This window comes from Bos indicus, chromosome 11 (assembly GCF_029378745.1).
Source record: "Bos indicus isolate NIAB-ARS_2022 breed Sahiwal x Tharparkar chromosome 11, NIAB-ARS_B.indTharparkar_mat_pri_1.0, whole genome shotgun sequence".
Classification (NCBI taxonomy): domain Eukaryota; kingdom Metazoa; phylum Chordata; class Mammalia; order Artiodactyla; family Bovidae; genus Bos; species Bos indicus.
This window is the reverse complement of record NC_091770.1, coordinates 43,667,450-43,685,913: the sequence shown is the minus strand read 5'-3', so window position 1 is coordinate 43,685,913 and position 18,464 is coordinate 43,667,450. Positions and strand designations below refer to the sequence as shown.

The 18,464-nt window shown below is 37.5% G+C and overlaps 1 protein-coding gene across 12 annotated transcripts in view; it reads right to left on the bottom strand.

Moving 5' to 3' along the window:
* Positions 1 to 18,464, bottom strand: part of GCFC2 (GC-rich sequence DNA-binding factor 2) — an 82,281-nt gene that overhangs the window by 30,238 nt on the left and 33,579 nt on the right. For 3 of the 12 annotated variants that reach the window (XR_011569260.1, XM_019970211.2, XM_070798736.1), the window contains exons 5-9: positions 16,939 to 17,054; positions 7,092 to 7,278; positions 2,529 to 2,652; positions 1,464 to 1,545; positions 889 to 1,001 (exon numbers count right to left, since the gene is read on the bottom strand). Coding sequence is in view for 3 of the 12 variants with exons in the window: in XM_019970211.2 (XP_019825770.2) it covers positions 889 to 1,001; positions 1,464 to 1,545; positions 2,529 to 2,652; positions 7,092 to 7,278; positions 16,939 to 17,054 (622 nt within the window). In the remaining 9 variants the exon portion in view is untranslated. Of the gene's footprint in view, positions 1 to 888; positions 1,002 to 1,463; positions 1,546 to 2,528; positions 2,653 to 7,091; positions 7,279 to 8,027; positions 8,226 to 16,938; positions 17,055 to 18,464 lie in introns of those variants that run through there. The other 9 variants (XR_011569266.1, XR_011569262.1, XR_011569261.1 and 6 more) reach the window with 8 other exon arrangements.

The following is an 18,464-nucleotide window of genomic DNA, read 5'->3' as shown; positions in this document are numbered from 1 at the left end:
TAATTAAAAAAAAACACCTTAGTAACAACTGATACTGATAAAATCTACCATTTATTAAGCCCTTGTTATATGCCAAAACATTATAAACACATTATCTCATGTCATTATCATAACTATCTTCCCTAAAAGGTAAGTGTTTCTAGCCTATCTGTTTACAGACAAAGAAAAAGCAAACAACAATATCAGATACAGTGAAGTCAAGTAATTCGCTTAAGGTCACACAGAATAGATTCCCTCTTTGAACTCATCTATTTGACTGTAAAGCCTACATTCTTTCAGCTGTACATATTTTACCTCCTTACAATGCTAAAAATGGACTTTACTATAAATTCAATTCAAATTCAAACTCCGGGAGATTGTGAAGGACAGGAAAGCCTGCCATGCTGCAGTCCATGGGATTGCAAAGAGCTGGACATGACTGAGCGACTGAACAACAAATAGGGACTTCCGTGGTGGTGCAGTGGCTAAGACCCCAAGCTCCCAATGCAGCAGGCCTAGGTTCAATCCCTGGTCAGGGAACTAGATCCCACAAGCCACAGTTAAGACCTGGCACAGCCAAATAAATAAGTATTTTAAAGAACTGAAAGAAATGATAAAATAGAAAGTATGTAGCAGAGAAATGAAGCCAAAAATGTTCATGGCTCATTTATAACAGGAGATGAAAAAGGTTGAGGGGAAAAAACTATAAAGATGCAGGAATACTCATCCTACTTCTCCATTTTATCCATTCTTTCAGAGTTAAAGACAAGTCTAATAAGGAAAAAAAAGTATTATTTATTCTGAATTTTCCCAACTATATTGGATAGCTTAATATAAGGGCAATCATGGCAAAGATTTTCTATCATTTCAGTACTTCAATTAAGACACATCAGAAACTTGATAACTGACCTTGGCTTTTTTGGAAGTCAATCATGTCTGCTGAAGACAGTTCATCATCACTAGATGTTCCTTCTTCATGAGTACAATTCCCAGAAAGAACCCTTGCTTGTCTTCTTCGTGCCCTGTATTTTGCAATAAACCAAAAATAAAATATGAAAATAAATGCTTTAAAACAAAAAGTAAAAGTCATCATTACTTAAAATGCCCAGAAATAAACAATCATACTTTCACACAATTTTATATTAATATTTTTGATATTTTAACTTCATTAATCTGAACTGATTCTCTCTCTTATTCTTGTTAGACACTCCCATAATTTGGAAAAAGGAGTAACAATGTATTTAGGACTAGCTTCCTATGAGACAGTCCCAACCTGATAAATACCACTTTATACATTCCTTCTAACTAATTCAAATACATAAGTGTGTCTTTAAACCATGGGGTAGAGGACTGTTTAACTAAATTTTGGTTTTACACCATTCTCACAGATTAATATGCCAGGTTATAGGCATTTATACTATATGATTAACTATATTTAAACTATGAAAAATACTTGCTCAGTGATGCTTTAAGTCTTTAGTTACCTTCGAGATTCAGCCTCTTCTAAAATCCACTGAGTTTTTTCATCCATAGCCAAGCTTTTATTTATTGATGTCTCAGGTTTGCCTGTTAATGAATAAAATTGATTTTATACTGTAAATTCTAAAAAGAAATACAGTGAAACATTTTGAAAACAAAAGTTATATTTTAGGTATGTATACATATTTGTATATATAAACATCCATACATAGACTATGCTTAAATTGCATATTTCATCATGCAATGAAATTGCAATGTTAACTCTCTACCACAATATTAATAGGTATTGAGTTTGCTAATCTAATAAAATGTACCTTGTCTGGTGAATATAGTTCAGCACTCAAGAACAGTAACAAAAATAAAGTTTCTTTCCCTTGTATTCTTTTTCAGCAGTTTTCACCATTTTTTTTTTCCTGTCCCTATGGTCAAATTCTAGAAACACATTACCAATACGTCATTCATATTATCTCCTATTTTAGCATATACTGCAACTTATGGCCAACTAAATGTCATATATTTGAGTCATTCTGATTTTGCTTTTATCATCTACTTGATGTTGTGGTCTCATTTCTTTCACTATACCCTGACAGCACCTTAATCAAAGGAAGACATCTCTGCAAATACAAAATCAGTGTGAGAATTAAAGGGCTGCATCCAATTCTTTATTAATATAATGAGATCTTATAGACGATTCTATACTGAAACCCACCAGAATTTCTTTAACTTCCACAATCAATCTGTGGAAAATTTATAAAGTTAGGCTTCTGACACAGTCTATATGTTTATGTCGTCATCTCAAAATAATCATTAAATGGTCATATAAATATTTTCTTTCAAACACTAAGTGATTAGAAGTCATAATTTTAATTTTTTTAGATTTGGACTTAATTTAAGACATTTTGAAGCCCAGATTTTAAAATGGTTTGGGAATTTTAGAAGAGGGTAGGTGAAAGGTCAGTGGGAAAATACACAATAAACATTTTTTATATAGTAATAGAAATATTTTTATCTTTTAGCTAACAATTTAGCTTAATGAAGAAAAAATCACATTGAACATGAAAAACACTAACATGATAACTGTTGTAAATACGCTGATTCATGTTTTAATTCATCTTGCCTGCGTTTCATAAAGATCATGGCTTGTTTTAAAAGGAGTGCGTGCATGGCTGATTCTATTTCTTGGATGCTGATAATCTGAAATACATACATAAGTAACATTTTGTGGGTGGTCATTAAATGATTATAAAAAATAATTATATATAAGCACATTATATGCTCAAATTTCATATAACAGAAACATTTTTAACACTATCACATTTCAATTAAATGAACATTGTGAGGAATAGACATAGCTTCCAATACTTATAATACTAATAAAACCAGGAAATAAACATTGTACCAAAACAGCTATAAATATCATAAATAATAAAACCTAACTTGGCTGGAGTCAGAAACATGGATAAAAGTGGCTAGAAAAGAAAAATTCTTTTTTGAGATAGAAGAGAAGGAAATGATGACTTAGTATATATAAAACAAAAACAGTGTGATATGATACCTCACTGTAGTTTTGATACACATTTCTCTACTAGCAATGACATCAGATGTTTTAAAATTTTTATGTTAATCATTGTTTTATACATACCAAGTCCTTAAATTGGGGTCTTGAGTTGTCCTTTTCTTAAAGTAGACTAATCACTTTAAAAATACACTCTACTTTCTTCATTACTTTTAATTTACTTTTAAAAGATTACCAGATTAGTTTCTCCCCTATTGTTACACTGGTTACAAAGGTCAACAACAAAAAGTCTACATATAGCAAATACTGGAGAGGCTGTGGAGAAAAGGGAACCCTCCTACACTGTTGCTGGGTGTATAAGCTGGTGCAGCTACTATGAAAAACAATATGGTGGCTCCTTAAAAAACTAGAGTTTCCATATGATCCTGAAAAAACTAGAGTTTCCATATATGCCACTCTTGGGCATATATCTGGAGAAAACTCTAATTCAGATACATGGCATCCCAATGTTCATAGCAACATTATTTACAAGAGCCAAGACATGGAAGCAACCTAAATGTCCCTGAATGATGCCTGGATAAGGATGATGTGCTGTATAGATGTATACACACACACACACTAGAATACAACCCAGCCATAAAATAATAATGCCATTTGCAGCAGCAGGGATACACCTAGAGACAATAATACTAAATGAAGTTAAGTCAGAAAGAGAAAGACAAATATATTATGATATTACTTATCTGTGGAATATAAAATATGATAAAAATCAATCTATGGGGAGGAATAAACCAGGAGTCTGAGAATAGCAGATACAAACTACTATATACAAAAAAGCAACCAGATCCTACTATACACCACAGGGAACTATATTCAACATCCTGAAATACACCATAATGGAAAAGAATATGAAAAGAACATACACATATATAACTGAATCACTTTGCTATATACCAGGAACTAACACAACATTGTAAATCAACTATACTTCAGTTAAAATTTAAAAGAAAAAAACAAAAAGCACACCTAATATCAAAAAAGGACTTCCTGGGTAGCACAGCAGTAACAATCTGCCAGCCAAGCAGGAGATGTGGGTTTGATCCCTGAGTCAAGAAGATCCCCTGGAGAATGAAACGGCAGCCCACTCCAGTATTCTTGCCTGGGAAATCCCATGGACAGAGAAGCCTGGCAGGCTTCATGGGGTCAAAAAGGAGTTGGACACAACTTAGTGACTAAACAACAACAACAAATATCAAAAAACCATCTCAACAAAATCAAAAGACAAAACAAATTGGAATGTATACCTACATCAAATAGGATAAAGCACTAAAATTTTTAAGCAATAGAAAGCTGTTCATCATATACTGGGAAAAAGGAAAAAAACCCACAAAAACAAACCCACGGTATGAACAAGAAGATAGCAGGGTAAAGGACACAAATAATTCACTACAAGAAAACTGTATGTGTTAAGAAAACAAATGACTTGTGAGATCAAAATAAATACATAAAAACTAAATACACTAGAAACTGATAAAACTTTTCTGAAGGATAATTTAGTAATGTTTCATAAGCCTTAATGTATTTAGACACTTTGACTTAGTAATTCAATTTCTAGAACTTTTCTTAAACAGACAGAATTTTAAAAATTTATATTGCTATTTCAGTCAGTTCAGTTCAGTTGCTGAGTCATGTCCGACTCTTTGTGACCCCATGGACTGCAGCCTGCCAGGCTTCCCTGTACATCACCACCTCCCGGAGCTTGCTCAAACTCTTGTCCATTGAATCAGTGATGCCATACAACCATCTCATCCTCTGTCATCCCCGTCTCCTCCTGCCTTCAATCTTACCCAACATCAGGGTCTTTTCTAATGAGTAAGCTGTTCGCATCAGGTGGCCAAAGCACTGGAGCTTCAGCTTCATCATCAGTCCTTCCAGTGAATTTTCAGGACTGATTTCCTTTAGGACTGACTGGTTTGATCTCCTTGCAGTACAAGGGACTCTCAAGAGTCCTCTCCAACACAATTAAAAAGCATCAATTCTTTGTATTTAGTTTTCTTTATGGTCCAACTCTCACATCCATACATGATTACTGGAAAAACCACAGCTTTGACTAGACAGACCTTTGTCAGCAAAGTAATGTCTCTGCTTTTTGATATGTTGTCTAATCTGTCATAGCTTTTCTTCCAAGGAGCAAGTGTCTTCTAAATTCATGGCTGCGGTCACCATTTGCAGTGAGTATTGAGTCCAAGAAAATAAAGTCTATCACTGTTTCCATTGTTTCCCCATCTATTTGCCATGAAGTGATAGGACTGGATACCATGATCTTCATACTTTGAATGTTGAGTTTTAAGCCAGGTTTTTCATTCTCCTCTTTCACCTTCATCAAGAGGCTCTTTAGTTCCTCTTTCTGCCATAAGGGGAGTGTCATCTGCGTATTTGAGGTTATTGATATTTCTCCTGGCAATCTTGATTCCAGCTTGTGTTTCATCCAGCCTGGCATTTTGCATGATATACTCTACATATAAGTTAAATAAACAGGGTGACAATACACAACCTTGACGTACTCCTTTTCCAATTTGTAACTAGTCTGTTGTTCCATGTTCAGTTCTAACTGTTGCTTCCTGACCTGCATACAGATTTCTCAGAAGGCAGGTCAGGTGGTCTGGTATTCCCATCTCTTGAAGAATTTTCCACAGTATGTTGTGATCCACAGTCAAAGGCTTTAGCATAGTCAATCAAGCAGAAGTAGATGTTTTTCTGTAACTCTCTTGCTTTTTCTATGATCCAGTGGATGTTAGCAATTTGATCTCTGGTTCCTCTGCCTTTTCTAAATCCAGCTTGAACATCTGGAAATTCTCGGTTCATGTACTACTGAAGCCTCACTTGGAGAATATTGAGCATTTCTTTACTAGCGTGTGAGATGAGTGCAATTGTGTGGTAGTTTGAACATTCTTTGGCATTGCCTTTCTTTGGGCTTGGAATGAAAATTGACCTTTTCCAGTCCTGTATCCATACTGAGTTTTCCAAATTTGTTTACATATTCAGTGCAGCACTTTCACAGCATCATCTTTTAGGATTTGAAATAGCTCAACTGGAATTCCATTACCTCCACTAGCTTTGTTTGTAGTGACGCTTCCTAAGACCCACTTGACTTCGCATTCCAGGATGTCTGGCTCTAGGTGAGTGACCACACCACTGTGGTTATCTGGGTCATTAAGATCTTTTTTATATAGTTCTTTTGTGTATTCTTGCCACCTCTTCTTAATATCTTCTGCTTCTTTAGGTCCATATCGTTTCTGTCCTTTATTGTGCCCATCTTTGCATGAAATGTTCCTTTGATATAGCTAATTTTCTTGAAGAGATTTCTAGTCTTTCTCATTCTATTGTTTTCCTCTATTTCTTTGCACTGATCACTGAAGAAGGCTTTCTTATCTCTCCCTGCTATTCTTTGAAACTCTGCATTCAGATGGGTATATCTTTCCTTTTCTCCTTTGCCTTTAGCTTCTCTTCTTTTCACAGCTATTTGTAAGCCCTCTTCAGACAACCTTTTTGCCTTTTTGCATTTTTTTTTCTTGGGGATGGTCTTGATCACTGCCTCCTGTACAATGTAATGAACCTCTGTCCATATTTCTTCTATTTGCATGTAAATATTGCTATTTACATGTTCCAAAATGATTACAAAAACACCTAACTGTCCAACATTAAGGGAATACCTAATATTCCACTATCCCCACTCCAGTACTCTTGCCTGGAAAATCCCATGGATGGAAGAGCCTGGTAGGCTGCAGTCCATGTTAAGGGTCGGACACGACTGAGCGACTTCACTTTCACTTTTCACTTTCATGCATTGGAGAAGGAAATGGCAACCCACTCCAGTGTCTTGCCTGGAGAATTCCAGGGACGGGGGAGCCTGGTGGGCTGCCGTCTATGGGGTCGCACAGAGTCGGACAGGACTGAAGTGACTTAGCAGTAGCAGTACATCAAAAATAGGTAGGAAGAATACTAGATGAAGTACCTAGTTATGGGATTTAAACTAAAAAAAAAAAAAAAAAAAAAATCACATGGTAAGGGAATTTCTGTATAAAAAGGAAATGATTCAGTATTTATAGACACATACCTTTTCATTAAGACAGTCAATTAAATTTTCCACATAAATTTTCATGCTTTTATAGAATTTAAAACTTAGAGTTTGATTTGATGAATTCTCTAGGTTCTGGATGGTACTCTTTGAGCTCTTGATATCTTGTATATATTTTTCATATTCTCTTAGATGTGAGCGGTGAGTGTCCTGTAGTAATGTTAATCTAAATAAATAGAAAATAAACATAAAAATTGCTTTATATTACAAATGTATTTCTATTATAGTAAGTAGCAGTCTAATGGGAGAAAGCAATGGCACCCCACTACAGTACTCTTGCCTGGAAAATCCCATGGACGGGGGAGCCTGGTAGGCTGCAGTCCATGGGGTCGCTAGGAGTCGGACACGACTGAGCGACTTCACTTTCACTTTTCACTTTCATGCATTGGAGAAGGAAATGGCAACCCACTCCAGTGTTCTTGCCTGGAGAATCCCAGGGACAGGATTCCCACCTGGGAATTCGCACCAGGGCTGCCGTCTATGGGGTCGCACAGAGTCAGACACGACTGACATGACTTAGCAGCAGCAGCAGTCTAATGAAAATTTTTTCAGAGCTACCTTATAAAGACCACCAAGGAAACTGACAATCATATAAACCTGGGTTTATAAGACCTGTGGAGCAAAGGAAAATTCCACGATAAGAGAGGCTTCAAAGGGAAAGGTAGCATAGGACATGGAGAGATTTTTAGGTGCTACAGCTAATCTCAGGGTCGTCTTAGAGGACAAGTTAGTGTGGATCGATCAGAATTTGTAAACTAGGTGACCTGCTACAATAATCGTGCAAAGTCTCTTCAGTCATGTCCCACTCTGTGACCCTAGGGACTGTAGCCTTCCAGGCTCCTCTGTCCATGAGATTCTCCAGGCAACAGTACTGGACTGGGATGCAATGCCCTCCTCCTCCATACGTGTACTTACTTTATATAGGCAGTAACAGTCTTTCTTTTGCAATGTTTCAAAGGGTCGGGTATGTGCGGAGTCTGAGGTGGTCCAGTCTTCCAATCTTGATGAGCATCTCTGGACCTTTAATCTTGCCTCAGGTGGTTTCACTGCTTGCATTTCTCTTCAAGCTGTTGTTCAGGACATTGCTCTTTTTTTACACTTCGGGTCTCCTGCCTTGAAGAGATGTAAGGGAACTGCACACAACCTAGTCTTGATTAGACAAGGCTACGTGAGTACAGGATCTAGTTGGTCCAGTCTCCTAATCTTGACGAGCTTCTCTGGACCTTTAATCTTGCCTAGGGTGGTTTCATTGCTGTTCCTCCTTTGTTTAGCAACTGTACTGCCATTTGGAACAGAGAGAGGGTCATGGAAACTAGAGTCTAGCCTATAATAAATGATGGGGGAAAAAAAAAAAGGCCTCAATACCTAGGAGCTCCGCAGGACCCTGCTAGGCTCAACACCTCCTTTTCTTTGATACTCCTCTATCTTGAGGACCACTGAATCCTTCCCATTTCTCTTCAAGCTGCTGCTCAGGACACTGCTTTTTCACACTTTCAGGAGCATCGGGTCTCCTGCTTTGAAGAGATGTAAAGGAGCTTCCAGGCAAGGCGGAGACCTTGTCCCATTTCAGGTGAGTTTTCCAGCACAGCTTCACAAGCGACGTCTTAATAATGTCCTTGTTGTTACTGTTGTTCAGTTGCTCCATGTCTGACTCTTTTCGACCCCATGGACTGCAGCACTCCAGACTTCCCTGTCCTTCACCATCTCCTGGAGCTTGTTCAAACTCACATCTATTGAACTGGTGATGCCATCCAACCATCTTATCCTCTGTCATTCCCTTCCCCTGCCTTCAATCTTGCCCAGCATCAGGGTCTTTTCCAATGATTTGGATCTTTGCATCAGACGGCCAAAGTATTGGAGCTTCAGCTTCAACATCAGACCTTCCAATGAATACTCAGGATTGATTTCCTTTAGGACTGACTGGTTTGATCTCCGTGCAGTCCAAGGGACTCTCAAGAGTCTTCTCCAACATCACAGTTCAAAAGCAATCAATTCTTCAGTGCTCAGCCTTCTCTATAGTCCAACTCTCACATCCACACAAGACTATTGGGAAAGCCATAGCTTTGACTAGATGGACCTTTGTTGGCAATGTAATGTCTCTGCTTTTGAATATGCTGTCTAGGTTGGTCATAGCTTTTCTTCCAAAGTGCAAATGTCTTTCAATTTCATGGCTGCAGTCCCCATCTGCAGTGATTTTGGAGCCCAAGAAAATAAAGTCTATCACTGTTTCCATTGTTTCCCCATCTATTTGCCATGAAGAGATGGGACCGGATGCCATGATCTTCATTTTTTGAATGTTGAGTTTTAAGCCAGATTTTTCACTCTCCTCTTTCACCTTTATCAAGAGGCTCTTTAGCTCCTCTTCGCTTTTTGCCATAAGGGTGGTATCATCTGCATATCAGAGGTTATTGATATTTCTCCTGGCAATTCTGATTCCAGCTTGTGTTTCATCCAGTACAGCATTTTGCATGATGTGCTCTGCATATAAGTTAAATAAGGAGGGTGACAATATACAGCCTTGATGTACTCCTTTCCCAATTTAGAACCAGTCTGTTGTTCCATGTCCAGTTCTAACTGTTGCTTCTTCACTTGCATACAGATTTCTCAGGAAGCAGGTATGGTGGTCTGGTATTCCCATCTCTTGAAGAATTTTCCAGTTTGTTGTGATCCACACAGTCAAAGGCTTTAGCATAGTCAATCAAGCAGAAGAGGATGTTTTTTCTGGAACTCTCTTGCTTTTTCTGTGACCCAGTGGAAGTTTGCAATTTGATCTCTGGTTCCTCTGTCTTTTCTAAATCCAGCTTGAACATGTGGATGTTCTCAGTTCATGTACTATTGAAGACTCACTTGGAGAATATTGAGCATTACTTTGCTAGCGTGTGAGATGAGTGCAATTTGGTGGTAGTTTGAATATTCAACCTTCTTAATCATATTCTTAAGAAGGGTTTTTTTGTAATTTGTGATCCTTTAGTGGTCTTATATTTGAAACACAAGAGTCCATGTGGAATTACTGTTAGATCAATCTGTGGTACTCCTTAGAATATAGGTATCTGTTAGTTAGTGTTAGTCATTCAGTCGTGTCCGACTCTTTGGGACTCCATGGACTGTAGCCTCTGTCCATGGAATTCTCTAAGCAAGAATACTGGAGTGGGTAAGCCATTGCCTTCTGCAGGGGATCTTCCCAACCCAGGAGCTGGTATTAAAGCCATTTGAGCATGCTATGATTTGGTATGAATTTTTTTGTTTTGTGACCTATATTTGACACTGTGAGTACATTAGAATTAGAGAATTAACTACTAATGAAATAAATTCATAATATTTGGACCTGAATCAAACAATTAAAAAAATTAAACTTTTGCTAATCTCCTTATGGGCTTCACTGGTGGCTCAGTGGTACAGAATGCGCCTGCCAATACAGGAGATACAGGTTCGATCTCCAGGCAAGATCCCCTGGAGATGGAAATGGCAGTATTCTTGCCTTGCAAATCCCATGGACAGAGGATCCTGGCACATCAGGCTTAGCTGCCCTATGACATGTGTAATCTTCCCAGACCAGGAATTGAATCTGTGTCCCCTACATTGGCAAGGTGTACTCTTAACCACTGGACCACCAGGGAACTCCAAGAGATAACTATTAATAGCAACAGATAATGGTTAGCTAGGCTTTAGAAATGTATTTGTACTAAGAACCTTAAAAACATAACCTAACTTTTGTTGCAGTTAACCTTCCCTGGAAATTTATATTAAGAAATAATATTACATTATATATGGAATTTAGAAAGATGGTAACCATAACCCTGTGTATGAGACAGCAAAAGAGACACTGATGTATAGAACAGACTTATGGACTCTGTGGGAGAGGGAGAGGGTGGGAAGATTTGGGAGAATGGCATTGAAGCATGTATAATATCATGTATGAAATGAGTCGCCAGTCCAGGTTCGATGCATGATACTGGATGCTTGGGGCTGGTGCACCGGGACGATCCAGAAGGATGGTATGGGAAGGGAGGAGGGAGGAGGGTTCAGGATGGGGAACACATGTATACCTGTGGCGGGTTCATTTCGATATTTGGCAAAACTAACACAATATTGTAAAGTTTAAAAATAAAATTTAAAAAAAAAGAAGAAATAATATTACAGTTTAAATGACTTATAGGAACAAAATGTTCATTATCTGTCACATTATTTATAATAGACAAATTTAGAAATCAAAACATCTAACATAGAAATGCAATATACCAACTATATGGATTAACAAAATATTACTATATGCTTATAATTTTTTACTGTAGTAAAAAGCATGTGACTTACAATCTTAACCATTTTAAAGTACATTACAGTAGTATTAACTATATGCACACTGCTGTATAACAGATCTTTAGAACTCTTTCATCCTGCAGAAGTGAAATTCTATACTCATTGATCAACAACTTTCCATTCCACTCCCCTCCACGTGGGGCAACCACCATTCTACTTCTGGTTTCTAAGAGTCTGACTACTTTGTTTGTGTGCTTAGTTGCTGAGTCCTGTCTGACTCTTTGTGAACCCACTGACTATAGCCTGCCAGGCTCCTATGTCCATGGAATTTTCTAGGCAAGAATACTGGAGTGGGTTGCCATTTCCTACTCTAGGAGATCTTATTGACCCAGGAATTGAAGTGGTGTCTCTTGCATCTCCTAAACTGGCAAGTGGATTCTTCACCACTGCAACACATCATACAGAGTTTCCCAAATGGCTCAAGTAGTAACGAATCCACCTGCCAATGGAGGAACTGCAGGAGATGTGGGTTCAGTCCTTGGGTTGAGAAGATCCCCTAGAGTGAGGTTATGTTCTGTAATTCTCTAATCATTAGTGATGTTGAACATCTCTTCATGTTCCTTCACCACTTGTATGTCTTCGAGGAAGGTTTATTCCAATCCTTTGACCATCTTTCTGTTGGGTAGTTTGTTGTTGAATTATATGAGCTACTTACATATTTTGGGTATTAACCGCTTATCATATACACAGTTTGCAAATATCTTCTCTCATTCTGTTGGCTACCTTTTCACTTTGTTTATTATTTCCTTGCTATGCAGAAACTAGTTTCATATAGTCCCAACTGTCTATTTTTGCTTTTATTGCTTGTATTTTTTCTTTCCTGGGTCCTTTGAGATTCCATATGTATTGGTGTTGGAAAAGACTCTTGAGAGTCCCTAGGACTGCAAGGAGATCCAACCAGTTAATCCTAAAGAAAATTAGTCCTGAACATTCATTGGAAGGAATGATGCTGAAGCTGAAGCTCCAATACTCTGGCCACCTCATGCAAAAAACCAACTCATAGGAAAAGACCCTGATGCTGGGAAAGACTGAAAGCAAGAGGAAAAGGGGACAACAGAGGATGAGATGGTTGGATGGCATCACAGACTTAATGGACATTAATTTGAGTAGGCTCTGGGAGTTGGTAATGGACAGGGAAGCCTGGAGTGCTGTAGACCATGGGGTCGACTGAGCAGCTGAACTGACCTGAATCTATTTTAGGATTTTTCCCCCTATTTCTGCAAAAAATGGATTGGGATTTTGATAGAGAATGCATTACATCTATAGATTGCTTTGGGTAATATGGACATTTTAACTGTATTAAATTTTCTAAACCATGATCATGGATACCTTTACATTAATTTATGTCTTCAATTTCTTTCAGCAATATTTTGTAATTTCTGGTGTATAAAACTTGCACCCCTTGACTAATTCCTAAGTTATATTCTTTTTAATGCTTTTGTAAATGTTTTCTAAATATATATTTTTGGACTTTTCATTGTTAGTGCACAGAAACAACTGATTTTCATCCTGCAATTTTGCTAGATTTATTAGCTCTAACAGGGTTTGTGTTTGTTTCTTTGTGTTAAATGCAGTCTTTAGGTTTTCCCATGTGTAAGATCATGTTATCTGTGAACAGAGATAATTTTACTTCTTGCTCTCCTATTTTGATGTCTTTTTATTTTTATTCTCACCTGAATTCTCTGGCTAGGGCTTGCAATACTTTGTTGAATACAAGAGACAAGAACAGGCATCCTTGCCTTGCTCCTGACCCTACAGGGAAAACTGTTTTCCATGACTAAATATGATATTAGCTGTCCATTACTCCTGCTGCCAAGTCGCTTCAGTCGTGTCCGACTCTCTGCGACCCCATAGACAGCAGCCCACCAGGCTCCCCCATCCCTGGGATTCTCCAGGCAAGAACACTGGAGTGGGTTGCCATTTCCTTTTCCAATGCATGAAGATGAAAAGTGAAAGTGAAGTCACTTAGTCGTGTCCGACTCTTAGTGACCCCATGGACTGCAGCCCACCAGGCTCCTCTGTCCATGGGATTTTCCAGGCAAGAGTACTGGAGTGGGGTACCATCGCATTACTCCTATATGGTCTTTATTATGTTGAAGTATTAACAATTTCTCATAAAAGCATGCTTAACATCGTCAAAGGCTTTTCTTGTAATCAGCTGAGATGATCGTGTGGTTTTCACCATTCATTCTGTTTATATAGTGTATCACACTGATTTTCTTATGAAACACCCTCATATTCCAGGAATAAATCTCACTTGGTCATGGCGTATAATCCTCTTAACTTACATTTGCAAGTATTTTATTGTGGATTTTTACATCAATATTCATCAAGATACTGGTTTACTAATTTCCTTTTCTTATACTATCTTTGGGATTTTGGGATCAGAGTAATGCTGACCTCAGAGAATGAGCTTGGGAATGTTATTTCCTCTTCAGGTTTTTGTAAGAGTTTGAGAAGGAATGGTGTTAATTCATCATTAAATGTTTGGTAGAATTAGCCAGTGAGGCCATCTCACACATATATATGTATATAACTGCTATACTGTCCCAATGAATTGATCCTTTTATATTATACAATGGCTTTTATAGTCTCGTGTAGTTTTTAAGTTAAAATTCTTTTCTCCAAGTAATGCCACTCCTGGTCTCTTTTGTTTACTGTTTGCATGGAATCTTTTTTGCAAGACTTTCACTTTCATTCCATATACACCCTTAAGCCTAAGTGAGACTCTTGCAGATGGTATACAGTTGTATCTTGCCTTTTTTTTTTTTTTTTTTGGCTTGGGTGGCTTGTGGGACATTAGTTTCCTGACCAAGGATTGAACATGGGCCCTAACCACTAGACTGCCCGGGAATTGCTGGATCTTGCTTTTCTTTTCAACCCATTCAGCCACTGTACATCTTTTGATTATAGAATTTAATCCATTTATATTTAAAGTAATTACTGATATGGAAGGACTTATGATTGCCATTTTAAAATTGCTTTTTGTCTTATAGTTATTTTGTCCCACTTCCTCTCTTGCTGCCTTGGGTTTTGTTATTTTATTTTTTTAGTGATGTGTTCTGGGTCATTTTCATTTTCCACTGCATATCTTCTATAGGTATTTCTTTTATGTTTACCATGGGGTTTACAAAAAATACTGCAATTCCAGTAATCTCTTTTAAACTGAAAACATCTTAACTTCAATCTCATATGAAAACTTTATTCCTTTACATCTCCCCTGCCACCTCTTGTTATTGATACCACAAATTACATTAAACATTTTTGTATGTATTAACATAATATCATAATCATTTTTGTGTTTTTACCTTTTAAATTCAATTTCTGAATTAAAAGTGATTGCCATACCACGCTCACAGTATTACAGGATTCTGCCTTTACCAGAGAACTCTGTATTTTTATATGCCTCATGCTACTGTACAGTATCCTTTCAATCAACTTGAAGGATCTCTTTCATCAATTTTTGTAAGGCAGGTCTAGTGGTGATGAACTCCCTCAGCTTTGTTTATCTGAGGTCTTTATTTCTCCTTCATGAAGGATAGTTTTGTAGATACAGTAATCTCTGTTGGCAGTTTCCTTCTTTCATACTTTGAATATATCTTCCTACTCTCTTCTGGCCTGTTAACAGAGGAGACCTTTGTTGAGAAGCCTCCTGGTAATGTTATGGGACTCCCCTGGACATGACAAGGTCCTTTTGTTTTGTCACTTAATTCTTTCTTTGTATCTAGAAAGTTTGTCTCAGTGTAAGCCTCCTTGGGTTAATCCTTGTTGGAGTCCGTTAGCTTTTGAAATTGAATCCCCATTTCCTTCTTCAGGCTGGTAAGTCTTTGGGCATTATATCTTCAGATAAGCTCTCTGTCCCATTCTGCTCCTCTTCTCCTTCTTGGATTCCCATAAAGTATATGATATTCTGCTTGATAGCATCAGGTAAATCTCTTATGCTTTTTTCACTTTTCTTCATTCTTTTTTCCTTTTTGTTACTCTAACTTGGTAATTTCAAATGACTATTCTTTGAGGTCATCACTTGTTTCTTCTGCTTGACAGAGTCTGCTTTGGATCCCCTTTAGTGAATTTTTCAGTTCAGTTATTGTATTTTCAGCTCCAGAACCTCTGGTTCTTTTACAGTTTCCATCTCTGTTGGTATTCCAACCTTGTTCATGTATCATCTCCCTGATTTCTTTAGTTGTCTGTGCTCTCTTATGGCACATTAAGCTTAAGAGGATCATTTTGAATTCTCTGTCAGGTAATTCATAGGCCTCTGTTTCTTTTGGTTCTGGAAATTAATTTTGGTCCTCTAACTGGGCCAGGTTTCCTTGCTTCTTCACATGTCTGGTTATCTTTATGTTGTACTTTGTGTATTTGAAAATGCACGTAAGGGCAGTTTCCCCCCTATTTGAAACTGTATCCCTTAAGTGCATTTCAATTAGCCTGGATAAAGATTCCCAATGGTGTTGTGTGAGGAAGACTGTCTTCTTAAACCTTTCATGGGGGATGATTCTCCTCAGGGTTTCTAGAGATTTCCTAATTACAGACATTTGTGGGTTTTTCAGGATTTTATAGTCTCTTGGTCCCCCTGGTGTTTGTAGTACTTAAAGCTTTCTGGCTCTGTAACAGGCTTCTTAGCTCATTCGTGTCCTCTGTGGTCCTCAGGCATTTAATGTATGATTGTTCTCCAACAGTGCTCTGAGACAGATAAGAGAGAGACAGAGACAAGTCCTTTCGGCAGTAGCTCTAGAATATAGAATGTATGTTCTGCTCTTTTCCTTCCAAAGGAAAAGCTAGGAGTCCGGTTTTTTTCTCTCCATTGAAAGCGGTGCTGGCTTGCTAGAATGGCTAGACGCAGTTGGAATGAAATGGCTTTTCTCACCCATTACAATGTGGCTGGGCTTTGAGCTTCCCTGGGATACTACAACTTCCTGATTTCTGGGGTACTCATAAATGTTTTTTGGATAGTATGCTGTTGTTCAGTTGATATCTCTATGGGGCAATGAGGTCTGGGGCTTCTAACTCTGCCATCTTGCTGCCATAACTTCCAGCATATTATTTTTTTAAATTAAGGGCTATTTAACAATGTAGATAAATGCAGATTAAAAATAGTAAGTTAAAAAAAGCAGGATTTTATATTATTTATTGATTTTAACTACATGATATATCTATTATAAACACTGAAAGACATATACAAAAAAGGATCAGTTATGTTAGTGTAGTAACATAGGTGATGCTAATTTTTCCTATAACTCTTTAATATTATCATTTAATAATTAATAGAATATATATTTATATTTATGGCTGTGTCAGGTCTGAGCTGTGGCTCACAGGCTCAGTAGTTGCCCTGCATGTGGGATCTTAGTTCCCTGACCAGGGACTGAACCCAAGTTCTCTATACTGCAAGGCAGATTTTAAACCACTGGATCACCAAAGGAAGTCTCAATTAAAAATATTATAGTGCTAATTTTTTCACTACTAAATGTCTATAACAAATGTAAATTTTAAAATTAATATTACTTACCTAGTATTTAGTTTCTTCTTTATAATTTCTAAACTTACTGGTGGAAATGAAATGGAAGCATCAAACTTCTTCACTGTTTGAGATTCATGGCTGTAAGAAAGATCTATGTCTTGTCCCTAAAAATAATATGAAAATTTGTGTTGTTTTCAACATTCATTAGTCCTCCAAATATTAATACCATGAAAGCAGACTGGATACACTAATGTCTCACCAGCTTAAAATGCCTCTGACATTTTTTATGGTTGTAATAAAATGTTTTTAAAATTATCACACAGTTTTAAAATTTAGAACTGTAAACTTACATGCAAGAGGCAAATTATAAAATCTCATTTTTCACAAAAGCTTGGTTTTCAGTGTTTTTAAAGCTAGTTCTATTTATGATCTAATATACTCTCAAATGGAGAAGGCAATGGCACCCCACTCCAGTACTCTTGCCTAGAAAATCCCATGGACAGAGGAGCCTAGTGGTCTGCAGTCCATGGGGTCACTAAGAGTTGGACATGACTGAGCGACTTCACTTTCACTTTTCACTTTCATGCATTGGAGGAAGAAATGGCAACCCACTCCAGTGTTCTTGCCTAGAGAATCCCAGGGATGGAGGAGCCTGGTGGCCTGCCATCTATGGGGTCACATAGAGTCGGACACGAGTGAAGTGACTTAGCAGTACCAGCAGCAGCATACTCTCAAAAAAAAAAAAAAAAAAATACCAGAGGCTTCAATCAAGATGGTAGAATAGAAATATAAGTAAAATGAAGACACAGAAGAACCACTCTCAATTAAAAGATCAAGAGAATTGCCTTAAAAGAACAATCATTGAAACAGACCTCTTCAGTCTAATAAACACTGATTTCAAAAAGGAGATAATGAAAATACTGAAGGAGTTAAGAAAGGCTGTCAAATGAAATACAGACTACTCTAAAAAGGAACTAGAAACTAGAAAGAGGAGCTGAGAAAAATTAGAAAACTCACTTGCCAAAATGAAAGCTGAGCTAAAGGCAATATAAATAGAAAATGAATAATGCAGAACACACAAATGTTCTAGAAGATGGAATAATGGAAATCACCCAATCAGAGCAACAGATAGAAAACCAAATGAAGAAAATGAAAGCAATGTGAGAATTATGGGATAATATAAAGAATGCCAATCTATGCATAACTGGAAAAAGGAAGAAAGGGAAAAGGGGATAGAAAATGCATTTCAAGAAATTTGGATGAAAACTTCCCAAACGTAAACAAGGAAACAGATATCTAGGTATAGGAAGCACAGTAGTCACTTCAATCGTGTCTGACTCTTTGGAACACCACAAAATGTACCCTGCCAGGCTCCTCTGTCCATGGAATTCTCCAGGCAAGAACACTGGAATGGGTCACCATGTCCTCCTCCAGGGAATCTTCCTAACCCAGGGATCTGCATCTCCTGCATTGCAGACAGATTCTTTACCCACTGAGCCACCTGGGAAGCCCATAAGAAGCACATGGTCTCAGACAAGATGAACTCAAGCAGACATACAGTAAGACATATTATC